General features: G+C 34.0%; 1 protein-coding gene across 1 annotated transcript; it reads left to right on the forward strand.

Annotated features, from left to right (window-relative positions):
* Positions 1-2,051: 2,051 nt before the first annotated feature.
* Positions 2,052-8,865, forward strand: LOC150108992 (uncharacterized). Its single transcript, XM_090404794.1, has 4 exons — positions 2,052-2,175; positions 3,566-3,684; positions 6,975-7,109; positions 8,444-8,865. The coding sequence occupies exons 1-4, from the start codon at positions 2,133-2,135 to the stop codon at positions 8,702-8,704; spliced, it is 558 nt and encodes a 185-aa protein (XP_090260920.1). The 5' UTR covers positions 2,052-2,132; the 3' UTR covers positions 8,705-8,865.
* Positions 8,866-17,598: the final 8,733 nt, after the last annotated feature.

The raw sequence follows: 17,598 nt of genomic DNA on the forward strand, positions 1-17,598 counted from the left end.
AATAATTGCAAAATAGGATTTTACGATAAAATGTAAGTTCGATTCATTTCCCCTTTCACTGTTGTGGCACACGTTTGCCATTTGAAATCTCCATGTGCATAATACAAAATAGCATATTTATTTTTGTTTCAATAATAATTAGAATATTATTTTATCACCACCATCATATTTTGAAACCATAAGATAAATAATAATCGCTTTTTTTTATTTAATTGTAATCTAAAGAATTGAAAACTCTAAAAATCCTGCAGTTTGTAAAGGGGCACTGTTTTAAATGAATTCTTAATTAAAATGATTATATTTATATTAACGATACCATAATTAGGGCAAAAGGTTTTCGTTGTTGTTTATTTTACGTAAATATATAATATAAAATAACAAATAATGTATAATAATGTATTTTTTCTCAAGAAACACACTCTAAATAAAAATTACAACTTAGAGGCATCCTTGAATTGGGAAGGCGAATAATTAATATCACATTCAGGTAGAAAAATCCGGAGGAGACACATAAGTAACGTTTTGTCTGCAGGAGTAAATAACAAATATATGCCTCACATAAAGTGAACACGATAAGCCGAAACGATGCCCTTGCGCGTCCACGAATGAGGTGATGTAGCATAACCCCTAACTGAAATAGGTGCAAACTGCTACAAGCCCAGTTGTGGCAGGAAGTCTCCAACCTCGAGCCTTAAAAAAAAAAAAAACTTTCCTAAATTTAAATCGTTATAAAAATAATATCATTCATTGTGTATTACATAAGAGAATATTATTATTATTCTTTCAAATGATAAAATAATAATAATAACAATAAATGTAGACATACAACAGTTAAGTTATATCTCCTTCAATGAGATTTGTGACTCCACGAAAATACTGATTTTTATTTGATTCGTTTTCATTATATAAAAAAATCGAATGACTAGAAATTGTGTTAAAAGAATTACACAAATACTTAATTAATTGGTAAGTACAGCTTAAGTGAATACCTTTCTTCACAACTGAAACCAAGTAAAACGGCTTTTTTTTTTTGAAAATGTAAGAAATAGCCAGCATGCTGTGCGATCGATGCACATACGGTTATTGTATAACACAGTACTGCATATATATTTGGTGTGGTAACTTCCATAAAGCGAGAATGGCCTAATAAGGGATTTTTATCCCCTTAACTAATCTTTAAGTCAGTTAAATGGGTGTTGTAGTTTAAACTGTCTGATAAGAGAAGAAGAAAAATGGCATGTCATTTGACTTATGAAGGAATTGTGGAACTTTTTTTTCTGTTGAGTTCAGGTAATGCAGTATACTTGATAAGAAATTATATTATTGTTTTTATCCATATGTTTAAGCAAATTAAGCAGACGATAAAAACATACATATTTGTCTTAACTTCATGCTTTTTTCATAGCTCTCTAAATCAAAATGTAGGCTGTCTAGTTACTTCAGATACTCACTTATTCTTTTCTTAATCTGGATGTGGTTTCCAAACCGGAGGGCGTACACTTGGTGGAGGTACAGAATGTAATAATAAAGTAACAACTTAAGCATTTTAATTAACGTTGCTAAATTAATTAATATGAAATTAAAATTTACTAAGAAATACTTATTAGGAAATACTTATTACTTATTGTTATTTGAAAGGCGTTTAATAAAAAGAAAGATCTCAATAAAAAAATATTGTTAATACAGAAATAGCAATGAAAAGATTCTTAGGAGTTGCGACTACATAAACTTTGGAAACCACTCTGCTGGATAATATCATATAAATGACATTTCACCTCTTGATACTATACTTAGATAAAAGTATTATATGTAAAACTAAATCCGCTAAATTATATTTCCGCTAAAAACTGTCTTTAATTAATTCGTTTTCATCAAGGTACCATTAATAATGGTAGCATAAAATGCCTGAAAAGTTCTAGTTACTGTTGGCTTCTCGCGAATGATTCCACGAGTTGTGATCGTGCTGTAAATCTGTCAATTCTTGATTAGCACGTATTTGCTATTCGTATCAGATCGAATACCACAATTTTGGAGTTTTGAGTTTCTACAGATTCCTCTCCCTGCTCCCTCTTCGCACAGACACTTTTTCTATATTTGGTATTATCAACCCTTATATGTTTAATTGAATTACTATGGAAAACGAAAGGAAAACCAACGATTCGAAAGAACATTCCGGTGAGTAACCTGTATTAATTAATGACCAAACCTTGTTCGCATTCACAACTAGTTTGGATATTCAGTCAGATTATGTTAAATTAATCTAAATTCGCTAATACTTGATGAATATTTAAATATTGTTACAAGATGATATTCCAAGTTTGCTAATATCAAAAAATGCTAAAAATACAAATCAAACAATAAACAATGAAATAAAGTTATTAATCATTATTTAATGAAATAAATGAGGTAAACATTCAAGGTTTAAGAAGCTATGGAACCTAGCAGACATACTCGTACTTTGAAAATATTTTAATAACTTACTGTTGCCGATATGAATATGCGCCTGCGCAGAAAACTCAGTTATACTATACAATATAAAAACGTCAATAAATAAACAAGGATTATTTATGATTTATTTAGACATCTGCTGTGCTGTAAATACACGTTGATTACTTTCAGGAAACAGTATTCTGCATTTTAAGCCTATGTGAATAAAGCAGACCAGTGTCGTGGTCTGAGCAACTGGAAATGGTGGTGGGGGGGGGGGGAAGGAGTGAAAGCTTGACATGCCGGAAGGACTGTACCCATTTTCCTGCTAGAATGGCCACTAAATATAGTATTATCTCGAGTATACTGCGGCTGGTATAATCAAACGAAAACAAAGTGAGACGTAAGTGGAAAGGAAATAGCTCAGTATGGTCAGGATCGTAAAGTCCAATAGACAACGCTTGGCTCAATAACTGCATGATAGCGGAGGCATATATATATATATATATATATATATATATGTGTGTGTGTGTGTGTGTGTAGAAAGTTTATATATAATTGCATATAAAGCAGTGCATATACAATAAACGAAAATGCACATACTAATCATCAAATATTTTATTATTATTATTATTATTATTATTATTATTTGACACCTCCAGGGAGTCCCTGGAGGTGTCAAATAAATTTTTAAAGATTAAATTGAAGGTTTCGTTTTTTGGAGAGTATTGCTTTTATATCATGACGAAACAGTTTAATAAAATGTTCAGATATTCTTAATTTTTTTTAAATTAAATTTAGCCTGAGTCACCGAAGATTCCTATGCCTACTCTTATTTGTATCTCATCACTTTAAAAATTTTGTAATTTTGAAAGAAAACGGTAATCACGATCTGCAATAAGAGATCTTTAAAACTTTAGAAAATTGAGAGAAACTACGATTTTTCGACCCTTCAACTCGCCTTTAGTGAGGGCTCTTGAACAGACATCTTCTTCACTAACTCCCCCTTCCCCCCACGCACAATGAGGAATTTCTCTTCATGGAAAATAGCCACTACAATAGTCATTAACTGACGCATTGTAATCAGTTGTTTCTTTAAGAATGATTATTGCTGTTATTTTGTTTTCCCTGTACGTAGGTGAGGATTTTGTATTGGTGGAACAAGCAGAACATTTAGGCCAGATGCAGTGCAAATTGCAGGAGGAAATTAGAAAGTTTGAACGCATGTTTGGAAAACTTGACGAACGCACTAAGCAGGTATTGTAATTCGTCTTATCTTTCTATATATGAATATTAAAATAAATATTTTTTAGAATAAAATGGATTCTCTAAATATAAAAAGTTTGAGGTTCAAGATCCAGGTTTGCACTAGAATGTAGAACAATATCAGTGAACTTTAAAAAATATTAACATGCCTCTATCCTTGGTGATGCTAGTTGTTTGCACTTGATAAAATAATGTAAAAATGACTTACACTACTTAAAAAAACGAGACAGGACTTTTTTAGGGAAAAAAGAGTCAAAGCTAAACTAAAGTCTTGTCTCCTTTTTCTCAATTTTGTTTGTCGAAAAAATAAAATAAAGAGAAAACTTCTATGTGTAGCATATTTTATACTCTTGTTGTCACAAATCTATATTCCACACCATTCCCAAAGAGTGTGACGTAATTTATGAATACAAGGCCAAAAGACATACTTATTTTAATAATTCTGACGTCGTCACATAATTATAAGGAAATATAGAATACTATCGCACTCTCATTAAAAGCTCAAGTCGTATTGTTTATATGCAGTTATGTGGGAAAATTCAAAGGTTCAAACATTTACAAGGCATTATAGATTATTTAATTAAAATTACGCATGAATTTGAAAAGGGGAAGAAATAAACATGCTTCATGAAGCCTTCAACTTTTAGATCTACAACAGAAGACTATTGATTCGATTATAATCAATGACTAAAGACATTTTTAGCCAGCTTCCAATTAGTCGATATTTGGCGCTGACAAATAGAGATAACTCTGGCTTATAAAAAAAAAAAAAAAGACCATAGGATCAACAACTGTACAATCGTTTTTATAATTACATTATTGATAGTGTGAATCCTGTCGTCAACCAGCCAACCACTTTAAGTGTAATTATCTGTTTATGGATAGCGCCAAGATTTCACGTGGTTTCTGTGTGTGTGTGTGTGTGTGTGTGTGTGTGTGTGTGTGTGTGTGTGTGTGTGTGTGTGTGTGCGTGCGTGTGTGCGTGCGTGCGTTTCCAGTCAGTGCAGAAACATACAGTCTGTTTTTGCACTGACTTTCATTTTACCAACTTTTCTTCAACAAACACTTACATCTACATGTTTAATCAAGTCTTATAAATTATCTAAAGAGAAGACAATCGAAGACAATGTTTGCATGTACAATAGTAATTTCTGATTGGAGCGTATGACTGTAGCATACTTGGCTTGTTCCACTGCTGCTACGAATTTCAAAATTCACCATTCACCCTCCAATTAATATCCGACAAAAAAAAAAAAAAAAAAAAAAAAAAAAACCTGTTGTAACGACTTTTGTCTATGTAAAGATATACATGGGTTTTTACTGTGTATTTTTAATTGAAACGACATCAGATCAATTCAATCTTAAAATGCACTACAACAGAGGGGAAAATACATCGCCGCTTGGTTTGAATTTGAAACTGATTGGAATTACCCAAGTAACTAATAAGACCTTGAGGTCAGTATATTATCTCTTGTTAACTGCGTAAATTCTTTGGCAGTTTACATGTTTTGGAAATGAAAAACCTTATTTTTCATTTCACCTCATTTGAGACTGGCTAACTCATCTTTACTCGAAAAACCTTATAAAGGCTTCTCGTGTTATAGATGGAACTCGAACCCAGGTTTTTCCCTTGCGATTTTACTGTGGAGGCGTTACTATTCATCGCACGTTCTCTGCAAGGATCATGTATATCGAAGCAGTATGAGACAAAGGCGAAGCAAATTCTGTATGTTATCATTAACTTATTAGCTATGCTTATTGGCCGAATTCTTGTGTTGGTCGTGACTTTCGACTCAACTGAATTTCATTACCAGTGGGAAATTTCCCTTACTGGAGGCCTGACGCTGCTTAAAGGAAAAAAAATGTATTCTCTAGAGTAGAGTTTTAAACTAGATTAGCACACAAAGGCTATTACCATTCAAAACTTCGTATCTTTTTTATCGCAAACATTCGTTTTCTTTCGGTAAAACTCGTACTTACTCCAGTGGCCAGTTTAAAAATTGCAGAGTAAGGTTTAAAGTATTGATGGTTGTTCGAGAAGCATGAAGAAAATAGTTCATTTTTTTTTTTCTTTGGTGGTAATTCTACCTACAAAACGTTGTAGAATGAAAGCACAACAGTTATTAGACATCAGTAGACTAAGGATTACGTTATTTAGGAATCCTGTCTGTCACGGTGGGATTTGAACCACAGTCTGCTAGTTGCAAAAAACTGTTTCGGTTGAACACCACAGCCGACAGACGTTATTTTTACCATTTTCATTAATTTATATTATAATTGAAGCTCTAGTGAATTTGAAATTTCATGGTCCTTGCGTGTATGAGCAGAATGATTTCATTGGAAAAAAAAAAAAGTTAGCTTTCAAGCAGCAAAACTTAGTCTTCCATAGTTTGCTCATATCCGCTTTATGCTGCTATATACAGAATGTATAGTGTAATGCTTCCCAAACTTTAGTATAGAATCCACTATATTTTGTCTAAATACAATAAAATAGTACTTCCCTTATATATCACCAGTTTGGCTGGCTGCAGACAGTATCTCTGATCTCCAGCCTTTGACTGCCGTGCAGGATCAAGTATAAATAGGAAGAAGCGGCGATTTAGACAGAAGTGAATGTATTTGCTGACCGACTTTCAGAACAAAGTAGGTTGTCTGTTATTTCGTGAACATGTCAGTTGGAAGAACGCGGTGAAGGAAGTTTGGCAAAAGCTTTGAAATAATGAACGTTATTAAGCTATTAAGTTTTTGAACAATCCTTATGTAGACGCTCAAAGCGAATTTCCTCCGAACTGTTAGCCTACAAGATCTACACAACACCTTAAACGCGAAGGGACTTTTTACGTAACAGTCTAAAAGCACTTTTTATTTTGTTAAAAAATGTAAACAGATAACTGGAGATTCGTAATATGTGCTGTTTATTAACTAAGAAACATCCCAATGTAAAGACCAGGAAAATAATAAATAATATTTTTAAAAAAATAAAATAAAATTTAATAACTGTAATTTTTTCTGGCCTGCCTAACTGGAGTTCAGTGACCATCTGCTTGTGTCCTATATATATATATATATATATATATATATATATATATAGTATATTCTGATGTACAAATCATTATGCTATGCGATATACTATCTCCAACTTCCATATTTAATAAGAACAAGCGAAATGCAGAATTTTGGACAGAAAAAAAAAAGAATTTCGCAGTTTTAATTTAAAATTATATCACATCATAAAATGCATTGTATTAAAGAAGGTAACATTCCAACATTTATTTCTTTAGATGTTCAAGGCATCAAATTTTCAAGAAAAGTTTTGGAGCGCTTTCGTAGCCCTCAATGTGGTTGTAATTCCTCTCTTGGTTGCTATGGCTTTTGGTTATTTCACAGCAGATTCGTTCCTGGCAGAGGAATTTCAGGTAAATATTTTAAATCATTGTTCAATTAGCATTACAAAAGCAGGGGAGTGCCCCCCCCATCTGGGAGGTATAGTCCAAGTGATTTTAATGTAATGCTATTTTAGGCGTAGCCAGTAGAGAGAGGACAAAATTATCTCGCAACAATTTGTTTTTGATTGTTATTTACTAATATAATCTCTGGTCATAGCAACAGAGATGCTAAACTTTGGGTGGGGTGGGGGGGGGTAAGGCTTAAATGATGAACTATGCAGCATGATTTTAAATCATCGCATTAATAGATTATTGGCTAAAATATTACTTTTTCACAGTGAAATAAATTTGGTGTATAAAGTTTATCACGAAAACATATACATCAAATTAAAATTATTATCATGATGAGAATAGTCAAAATAAAACAGCAGTTCATTTTAATGCAAATCATTTCATAATATATAATTATTTTGTGTGATGAATAAAATCGAACCTTCCATAATTCATAGAAGAAGCTTAGATTTATGCGTATAAAGTAGGATCGTGCAGTCAAAATTGTAACTATCATTTAGCATGTTCGTTTGCTATTTATTATTATTTTATTTTTAGTGGACTTATCTACTTTTATTAACATTTAAAAACAAAACAAACTGTTTTGTTTTTAAATGTTTAAATACAGGTAATTTGAAAGTTAAAATTAACTTAACGCTGAAGTAGTATTACAAAAAATATTTGAAAATAAAGGTAAGATAATACTGTGGTTATCTAAACGTAATTATAGTAAGATAATACAAAATAAATGGAGAGAAGTATGCTAAAAATAACATTAAGAGATAGGAAGACAAATACCTGGATAAGATCTCAAACAGGTGTCATGGATATTGTAAAATACATTAAACAGGCTACGTGGAGATGGGCTAGCCATATTGCCAGATGAAATGACGGGAGATGGACTAGAAAAACAACAGAGTGGAGACCAATGGACGGAACAAGACAAAGAGGAAGACCGAGAAGAAGGTGGAGGGATGAACTGGAACAAGTTGCAGGAGTGAGTTGGATGGGAGAGGCAGAAAACCGAATGGTCTGGAAAGCCATGGAGGAGACCTTCGTCCAGCAGTGGACAGAACCAAACGGTTGAAGAGGAATAATACAAAATTTTAAAAAAATAATAATAAACATTAATGAAAAAAATCATTTTCTTTTATAAATTAGTTATAAATTTAAGTTATAAAGTTACAAAAAAAAAATGAATTTTTTTGAGCAAGAATTGAATTCATCTTAATAATAAGATGAATTCAGTTTTTGCTCAAATTTTTCAACATAATTTCTTTCTTAAAGTATTTATTTATTTATTTTTCCTACAGAGAGCTCGTCAACACTTCATGTCGCTTATGATTCTTCTGTCGATGGGTCTTGGTCTTCCTTTATATATATGCACTCTTTGCAATCTCGAAGAAGCTTTTCAAACTTTAAAAGAGGAGAAATTTCACATGACATGTGGCACTCAAACACTTCACTTTAAACAGGAGGGCACTCGTGATGATGAAGAAGAGGAGGAGAAGCAGGAGGAATCTAAAAGTATTGAGACTGATGATGACTCCAGCAGCAGCAATGACAAAATTTAAGGCCACTGCTTATGCTATTTATTTGTTTGCACTCCCATGATCATATTTTTATAATTACTTTGTTTCTTCTAGATGTATGAAAATTCTAAAATTATTTAAGTGCTTTATTTTTTTTTTTAAATCTTTTTGGATGTATAAAAGTGAGATTTGTTTGAAAAACATTATGGAATAAATTTATCACTGTATTGGTTTTCTTTAGTTCCTTATCATTTCGTAATATTTAAATGTTTTTCTTTTAGTGATTTGTATTCAGTTGCTCTTCATGAAGGTATGATTCAAATCCTGCCTAGCATGCAAGAACTTTATAAGAGCTTTCCAAATGAAAGTGAGCTACCTGGTCTCATACGGAGGTGGAAGGTTTTTTTTCTATTAGAAACTCGGATTTTTTATCCCAGAAAAACAGGCAAACCGATCAAAAGAAGAATGCACGAAATTTGTCTGACATTTTCCCCGTACATAGAAAGACTGGTCTGAAGATGTATCTTTTTAATTTGACTTTGATTTCTTGCAAGTTTCAGCTAGCAGAAACACTCTCCTTGCTGCAAATTCGAGAGATTTATTAATTCAAATGATTATGCTTGCCTGTGAGATAAATGGAGATTGATTCCTTGATTAAAATGAAAGTCAGATCTAAAAATAGAGCAAAAATAAAGACTATTTTTAAGAATGTCAATTTTATATGACTTCGCAGAAATAATTTTAGATAACTGAAGGAATTTAGGAATAAAAAAGATGATTTCCAAGTCACACAAGCCGAAAAAAAATTGTATCCCACGTAAATTCATATCAGTCATTTATGGATTGTTTGTCTATTTGTACGTATATAAAATATAATATAATTGGAGATATTTGAACTACATTTAGTATGTTACTAAAAGTTGTAAAGATCTCAATTGAAAATAGACTACATTCAGTAGTAAGACAATACAAAAATATACAGGGTGTTCGGGATAAATTTGACAGTTTCGTAAGGAAAAAGAAAATCTTCTTTGTATCTATTAAATTTAATGAATTGACAAAAAAACATTACAGGCAGAGTTAATTCAATACTATCAACAAGATTTACTCAAAATAACCACCATTAGCATCGATCACAGCTTCAATTCTGCTTCGGAACCTCGAACAAGCTGATGCTACAGTCTCCCTTGGAAGGGCCGCAAAAACTGTTTTAATTTTATCCATTAACTGGGCTTTTGTATTACTGGAAGTGCGATTGGTGTCTTTTTCAACTGCGCCCCATACAAAATAATCCATGGGGTTAAGGTCTGGGGAGTTTGGAGGCCAAACATTTGGACTGGTGAAGTCGTAGAAATTTTCAGACAACCATTTTTGACTTTTCCCAGAGGTGTGGCAAGGGGCCGAATCCTGCTGCCATACATACGGCCTACCATTGGCTACCCTTGTTATCCAGGGCTTGACTACAGTTAGCAACTCCACGAACAAAGTCCGAATTCCAATGCCAGGGTTCTTCAACACCTGTTCCTGCAGATTTGCGAGGAATTCTGCTGTACGAACGCAATCAGATCGTCTGCTAGGGATCTTTCTTCTTGCTACATCCTCGTAGTCACCATTGCAAGTCTCTAGTTCATGCCTGATTGTTTTTACTGTATTCAGGGAGCATTGGGCAGCAGTCGTAATATCCTTATTTTGATGGCGGGCACGAATCATCATGATACAAGTTATTCTCTTCCATGATTCAGGTGGGTTCCAGCTATCCATCCTTTCTGACATCTTGTATATGAATGAAGAAGGGTCCAAACTTTTAAATGAAGAGAAGTGTGTGTTAATACATGTAACTTACGGAAAAATATAATTAATTATAAATATGTCAAATTTATCCCGAACACCCTGTATGTTGTAAATGCAGATTATATTCAGATGACTTATTACACAACAGCTGCTGATCAACATCCATACACGGTTCAGCTTCAAATATACCGAAGCAATTTCTCATCATTTCTTTCATTCCATCTGTCTTCTTTGGAACAGCTTTCCCCATACTGTTTTGCCCAATGAATTACAACCTCCACATCTTCAAGAAACGCATTAACAGATTCCTCTTTCTAACTTATTCACTTGTCCACAGGAGAATATGTGTTCTAGTTCTTCTGACCTCTCGTGTGTGGGGAGGGGTAGGGGGTGAGAGAAAGAGAGAGAGAGAGAGAGAGAGAACATAAACTAAAAAGAGCTCTAAATTCAATTGCTGTGGTTAATTTATTAATCAGCGTATAATGATATAGGGCATCAGGCCCATACAGGTAGGCAGGAGACCATATTATTACGTCGATATATAGCTTGTTATTGTTTTCATGGTATTTTTTTCTGTAAATTGCGTGTATTCTTCTTGTCGGTTTATCTGTTTTGCATAATGAAAAACCCGAGTGTATGATAGGAAAAGAACCCTACCACCTCCGTATCAGACCAAGTAATTTCCTTCAGTTAAAAAGCCCATATAAAAGTTCATCGCTTCCAAGGCAAGATTCGAATATTTCCAATGAAAACGTATTTCTACCGAGTGAGCTACAAATGGCATTACTCTACAAGCATACATGCAACAAGAAGCATTTTATGACTCTCTGGGGTTAATGAAATGTTTTTAACTTTTAAAAGGAGGAGAGGAATAGATATCGATGTAACACTGAAAGAGTAGTGTAAAAAGAAATAACGGTATCTCTTTATGAGAATTTCGCTTTTATTATTGTTTAATAACAATAAATAAATAAAATCAGCTAACGCCTTTCATTCCCTTATAGGAAATAGGTGAGGCCTTTAAACCCCATCTAGCTTTTGGAGATTCAGTAGACAGTTCGATCTCCACTAGTAGCCAATCAGAGATAGCTAACCCAAGACTATCACTAACTATGAGCGGAAACCTGAGTTTCTCACGGGCAAACGGGAGAAAAAACCCGTTTGCCCGTGCCAGAGATCGATTCTCCGGAACTAGTCGAAGAAAGGCTTAGAAAACGTATCTCAAGTCGGTGACTAAACTCGAACTTAAGTCTACCTTCATGCGGCCTAGTGCAGAGGATGCAAATGCAATCGCCACTTCCGCTGAGCTACATAATAATAATAAGAAAAACATCTTGTTTATTATAAAAACTCATTTAATGTTTAATACCAATGATCCTTCCATAATTCCCTCCGATTTCCTAGAGACTTCATTTATGGATGAAGTTATGACCAACGAGCGTGTTTCTCGGTTTCTATGCGTATTACTTGCCCTAACCCCTGCCATAAAATAAGTACAGGCATTCACTTTTTCTAAAGAGCTGAACTTGGAATCGGTACCCATTTTGCTTTCTTTAGTTGAGATCTGGGCATTGCAGATAAGCAGAAATTTATTGCAAGAAGAAAAAAAAAACTTCACGTGAATGTAATGGTGTCAGTGCTCCTATTGAGGAAGCTGGCACACTATTACAAAAGTTAATATTGTACGTAGCTGACAGAGAGATATAGACAGAACAATAACAGTCTATGGCATGGTCGATTGCTGCCAAAGTAAAGCGCGCATAAATGTCACATAATAGAATTTTGCTAGTATTTTGATTCGCTGATAACGAACTCGGTCTTTTAAATCAATTACCTCTAGCAATGCTGTGTCGCGTATTGACTGAATCTGCCTCCTATTTTTAATGTTGCTATGGTTATGTCTGGAAACCTAATAACTTTAAATCACACACGCACGCGCGCGCACGCGCACACGCACACACACACACACACACACACACACACACACACACACACACACACACACACACACACACACACACACACACACACACACACACACACACACACACTATGAAGTTTATTCATAGTTGGTTGACAAAGTGGATAGTGTGTCCGCTTTCTAACCTGAAGCCTGTAAACATTAATTTCACACACTGCGACAGTGTTTATGTGCTAAATGATTTTTTGCTCGGTGCAACACAATCTCTAATAAAAAGAAGAATGACTTGAGTGCTTGAAAGAAGTACTATGTTTGATCTTGAGAGCAAAGTTCTCTATATTATCATATTCTTTAGCCCATTCAGTATTAGAAGTTTACAATAGTTCGTGGCTGAAACTGGAATCATTTTTTCATATTAATAAAATTACATTAATAAAAGCATCATAATAATATAATAAGATATTATGATTTCATTTTTAACCTTTTAATTGTAATTTCTATCATGTCATTGCCATGCATTGGTCAGCAAACTTTTTCTGGTATGAAAAGAAAAAAAGAGAGAGAAGAAAGAAAAGAATCCTATCACTAAAAACGGGATATTAGAATCATTCTCGTCGATTATTGAAAATGTATCATCCCAGTAATAATCCCAATTAAAAAAGAAAAGCCAAAATATACAATCCCTGAAGTAATACAGATTTGTAAAAAAAATACAAAAGTTATAGCACTGGAGTTGTACTAACTTGATTTTGGAGCTTACACATTTATATTGGTGGTGTGTATTCACGGGGCCGGTTTTCCTGTTCTGGGGGAACGAAAAACCCGAGTTTCCGGGTGAAAAAAACCCCTACCTCAGTATGAGACCAGCTAACTCACCTTTAGTCGAAAGAGACCAGTGAAAGGTTCCTCGTCACTGACAGGAATCGAACCCAGGTCTTTCCGAAGGGCTTCGTCTATATTGACTGAGTTACGGAGGCTCTGCTATCACCGTATCGAACACTTTTCGTCTTCCTATTTTCTCTTTTCCGTCACCCACTCCAAATATTTCCTTTCCTTACGAGCTACCTGTACCTCTAGTGAATGTTCTTTCCTTCTATCAAAAGCAAGCGATTTGTATTCACAAAGCCAATGTTTATACATTTTACCCTCGTTCCCTTTCGCATCCCTTTTTTTGAGTCCTGTAAGAGTTGTTCCCAAATAAATAAATAGTTCCCTGTAAGAGTTCCCAAATAAATCCTAAACTATTCTTCTCATCCGTCCCTCATGACAGATTGAGTCTCCCCTAATGAGGGGCTTACAAGAAATTAATGCAGCAGGTTCGTTACCCCTCAACTGCATCCCCTAAGGGCAATATTCATAACTGTAATCTGTGTGTGTGTGTGTGTTCACGGGGAAGGTTTGCCTGAGGGACGAAAGATCCGAGTTTCCGGGTGAAAAAAACCCTACCACCTCATGAGACTGGCTTACTCACCTTTAGTCGAAAGAAGGTTCCTCACGTCATTTACAGGAATCGAACCCATGTCTGTTTTATGTATTTCTGCCTCCAAATTCACCCCACCCCCCCACCCCCAAAAAAAGCCTCGTACTCATGTTCACTGTTTCCTTCCTACCTCTTCACCACATGTGATGGACACAATTTCAGAATCATTAATATTATTCTAACGCTCTTTTCCGAAATTTTTATACAGACTTGGGTTTGTGCAAAATTAAATATGTAGCAAATATAAAAGAGCTTTTGTTTTGAACGCATGAGCACAACTTTAAAAAAAAAAATAGTGTGAATAGCAAAGTACGTTATATTCTAAACTTTGAGCCTAAATGATTACCACTTAATACGCAGAGGCCGTGTTTATATTTTGAGTTCTGGGAAACTAAGTTCTGAATAGCTAAATCCTATTAGTAAACAGTTAGCACTTACGAGGAATTGTGATGTTTCAATCCTAATAAATCCTGATACTTAAGTAAAGTTTCAAAATAAACGAATGATTTTGTAGGACACGGATGACGATTTTTTTTTTCAGAAATTAAAAAAATTGCTACTGTTAAAAAAGGAGCCTATATGGATCAAGAAATTAAGATTTGTAGGAATTTCCAACTAATCCTTAGCCTATACCAGTGATTCTCAACCACTGTGCCGCGGCACTTGGGTATGCCACGAAATTTTTTAAGTGTACCGCCACTGCGAATACCCATACATAAGCGGCGTCAGACAAGTCAGAAAAAATTGTTCATTACTTTCCAAATTTAGAAATAAAAAAATTTGATTGGATTCGGAATCCATTTGTGATAAACGACACATCGGTGTATGAACTAACTTTGAAAGAAGAAGAACTGATTTCTGTGTGTAATAACCGAGATATAATTTCAAAACATTCAGAAGAATCAATTAATTCGTTCTGGATTAATCTTAGATACGATTATCCAACAAATCACAAAACGCTTTAAGTGTGTTATTACAATTTTCCACATCTTATTTGTGCGAATTCGGATTTTCGGCTTTGACCGATATAAAAAACGAAAAAAAGATCCAGACTTTTAAATCTGGATCACGAAATGAGAGTAGCATTATCATTTATACGCCCAAATATAAATGAAGTTATCAAAAAAAAAAAAAAAAAAACATGCTCAGATTTCGCATTAAATGTAATTTATCATTAAATAAACATTTTGTTTACTTCGTAATGCAATTTCATTTTATATTTTATTGCAAATTATTATTGTATGCTATTTTTGCAAAATATATTATTCATCATCATCATCATCATACATATCAAGGATTTAGGCCTAGCATGGCCTGTTCCGGCCTTAGAAGTCATCGTTGAATCGTTTAAGAGGACGTCCTGGTTTTCTTTTTCCTAATGGCTTGTACTTTAAGGCTTGTTTTGGTAATCTTTCTGTTTTCATTCTTTGAACGTGTTCCATCCATCTATGTTTATATTTTTAAATTTTTTCAATTACTGGTTCTTGGTTTAATTCTTTCATAATATCTTCGTTTCTTTTGTGATCAAATAGGGTATATTTTGCAGTTTTTCTCATAAACTTCATTTCTGCGGTTGTTAATCTTTGTTTGTCTTTTTGTTTTATTGTCCAGATTTCGCTTCCATACATTAAGACCGGTAGGGCTAATGTATTGTATACTCTTAGCCTGGTTTGTTTTTGAACTAGGTTTGGTTTAAATTGCTCCTGTTATTTTTAAATATTTTGCAATTTTTATGTTTATATCTTTTTCATTTTCATAAGTGATCATACATCCTAGGTAGTTAAATGAATTCACCTGTTCTAAGATCTTGTTATCTAATACTATTTTAGTTCGTGCTGGATCTTGTCCTTTAAAGGCCATAGTTTTTGATTTTTTCCGTTGATATCATACCATAATCTTTGGATATCTCATTTAGATTTAAAATAGCTTTCTGTAAGTTATCTTCAGAATTTGTAATTATTACTTGGTCGTCTGCAAAGAGGAGAGTGTTTAAGTTAACTGTAGGTGAAAGTTTAATTCCTTGATGTAAATTTTTACTCCATTTTATTATTATTTCGTTTAAGTAGATATTAAAAAGAGTTGCTGAGAGGGGACATCCCTGTCGGACCCCTTGGTTTATCTCTCTTGTATATGATAGCTCATGATTTAATCTTATTTGTATTTGAGCAAAATATATTATAGGTACATGAATTAATTAACCAAGTAAAATTCTTATAAACTTATCTTATTGTTAGTGTGCCGCCAAATTTTAAAATTATTAAAAGTGTACCTAACCTATCAATTTTGAAACGTTTGATGGACAAGTGTTTGGCCGAAACAAAAGTATACAGAGAAAAAAAAAAAAAAAAAAAAAGTAAATCAGCAGTAAGAATGATTTTAGTATGAAATTTAAAGAGAATTGGTTTGGTTCAACGGCCGAAGCAAATCAGGCTATTAGAGCCGTGTATTATGTCTGTTAACTGCGTGTATTCTAATGTCTGGTTCGCCTGCTTTGCGGGATGAAAAAAATCCGAGTTTCCAGAAGGAAAAATCCTTTTACCTCCATATGAGACCAACTAACTGACCATTAGTTGATGAGCTGATAAAGATTGTTCATGCTCTAAACTTGATTCGAACCCACGTCTCTCCAACCAAAGGGCATCGTCGAAACCAACTGAGCCACTATAGAGGCTCTTTGGAAGAGTGTTTCTTCTTTTGTGAAAAAAATTCTCATCCTACAAGATTTTACCTTATTCACCAGATTTAGCTTCAAATGAATTCTGATTCCTTTCAAACCTGAAAGACATTCAGAAGGACAAAAGATTTAAAGATTGCATAATCGCTTATACTGTATACGTTCAAGTAGGTGAAGTGGAAGAACGGTGTAATTGTGATGCCCCCCCCCATCACAATTACAACAATTACTGAGCCTACTGAGCACTTCATGAACTCTCGCAACCAGACGAACACATCCAGTAATTTCTACAAGCGCAATTTCGCCAATAATTGTTTGTTTAAAAGAACAAGTTTATTATTCTATAGCATTCTTTTAGGTTATATACGGGGGTTGTCTGAAAAGTTTTCGGCCTAACAATGAAAAAACGAATTTATAATTTCAAAATTGTTTTTATTTTTCAACATTATTTCCCTTAAGATTAATACATTTATTCCAGCAATGCTCCAACGCCATTATGCCGTCCCTGTAGTGGTTCTCAGTAAGATCTTCAAAATACCACAGCTGTAATCACCTATTGATTCAAAGAAAAACGTTGACCAGCGAGGAAGAGTTTTAGTTTTGGGAAGAGGGAGCCAAATCTGTGGAATAGGGTGAATGTTCCAACAATTCATATTGCAGATCCCTTAATTTTCCCATTGCCAAAACACCTTTGTGGGCAGGTGCATTGTACTGATGAAAGATGATTGTTTTATTCTGCAAACCGGGTCTTTTCTCACGAATATTTTAGTCTAGTCCGATTAAAAGATCGGAATAACATTTTCCGGTTATTGTTTTACCCTTTTCAAGATAATTAATAAACGAAATGCCTTTAGCATCCCAAAACACCGATGCCATGCCCTTTCCTGATGATGGAACTGACTTTGTCTTCTTTGATGCTGAAACCGGCTTCTGTCCACTGTTTTGACTGCTGTTTTGATTGACTCTGGTGCGTAATGGTGAATGAAGTCTCATCCACAGTAATAAATCGATGAACAAAATCAGTTTTATTCTTGTTAAAACGCTCCAAACACTGTTCAGAGATTTTCATG

Source organism: Typopeltis vanoorti, chromosome 2 (genome assembly GCF_054136105.1).
Source record: "Typopeltis vanoorti isolate ZY-2024b chromosome 2, IOZ_Tvanoo_1.0, whole genome shotgun sequence".
NCBI classification, from domain to species: Eukaryota; Metazoa; Arthropoda; class Arachnida; order Uropygi; family Thelyphonidae; genus Typopeltis; species Typopeltis vanoorti.

Bases quoted from the DNA above. Each gene is read 5' to 3' on its own strand.
- LOC150108992 (XM_090404794.1), top strand. From the start codon at position 2,133: ATGGAAAACGAAAGGAAAACCAACGATTCGAAAGAACATTCCG. The intron at 3,685-6,974 runs GTATTGTAATTC...TTATTTCTTTAG, and splicing joins TTGACGAACGCACTAAGCAG to ATGTTCAAGGCATCAAATTT. The intron at 7,110-8,443 runs GTAAATATTTTA...TTTTTCCTACAG, and splicing joins TCCTGGCAGAGGAATTTCAG to AGAGCTCGTCAACACTTCAT.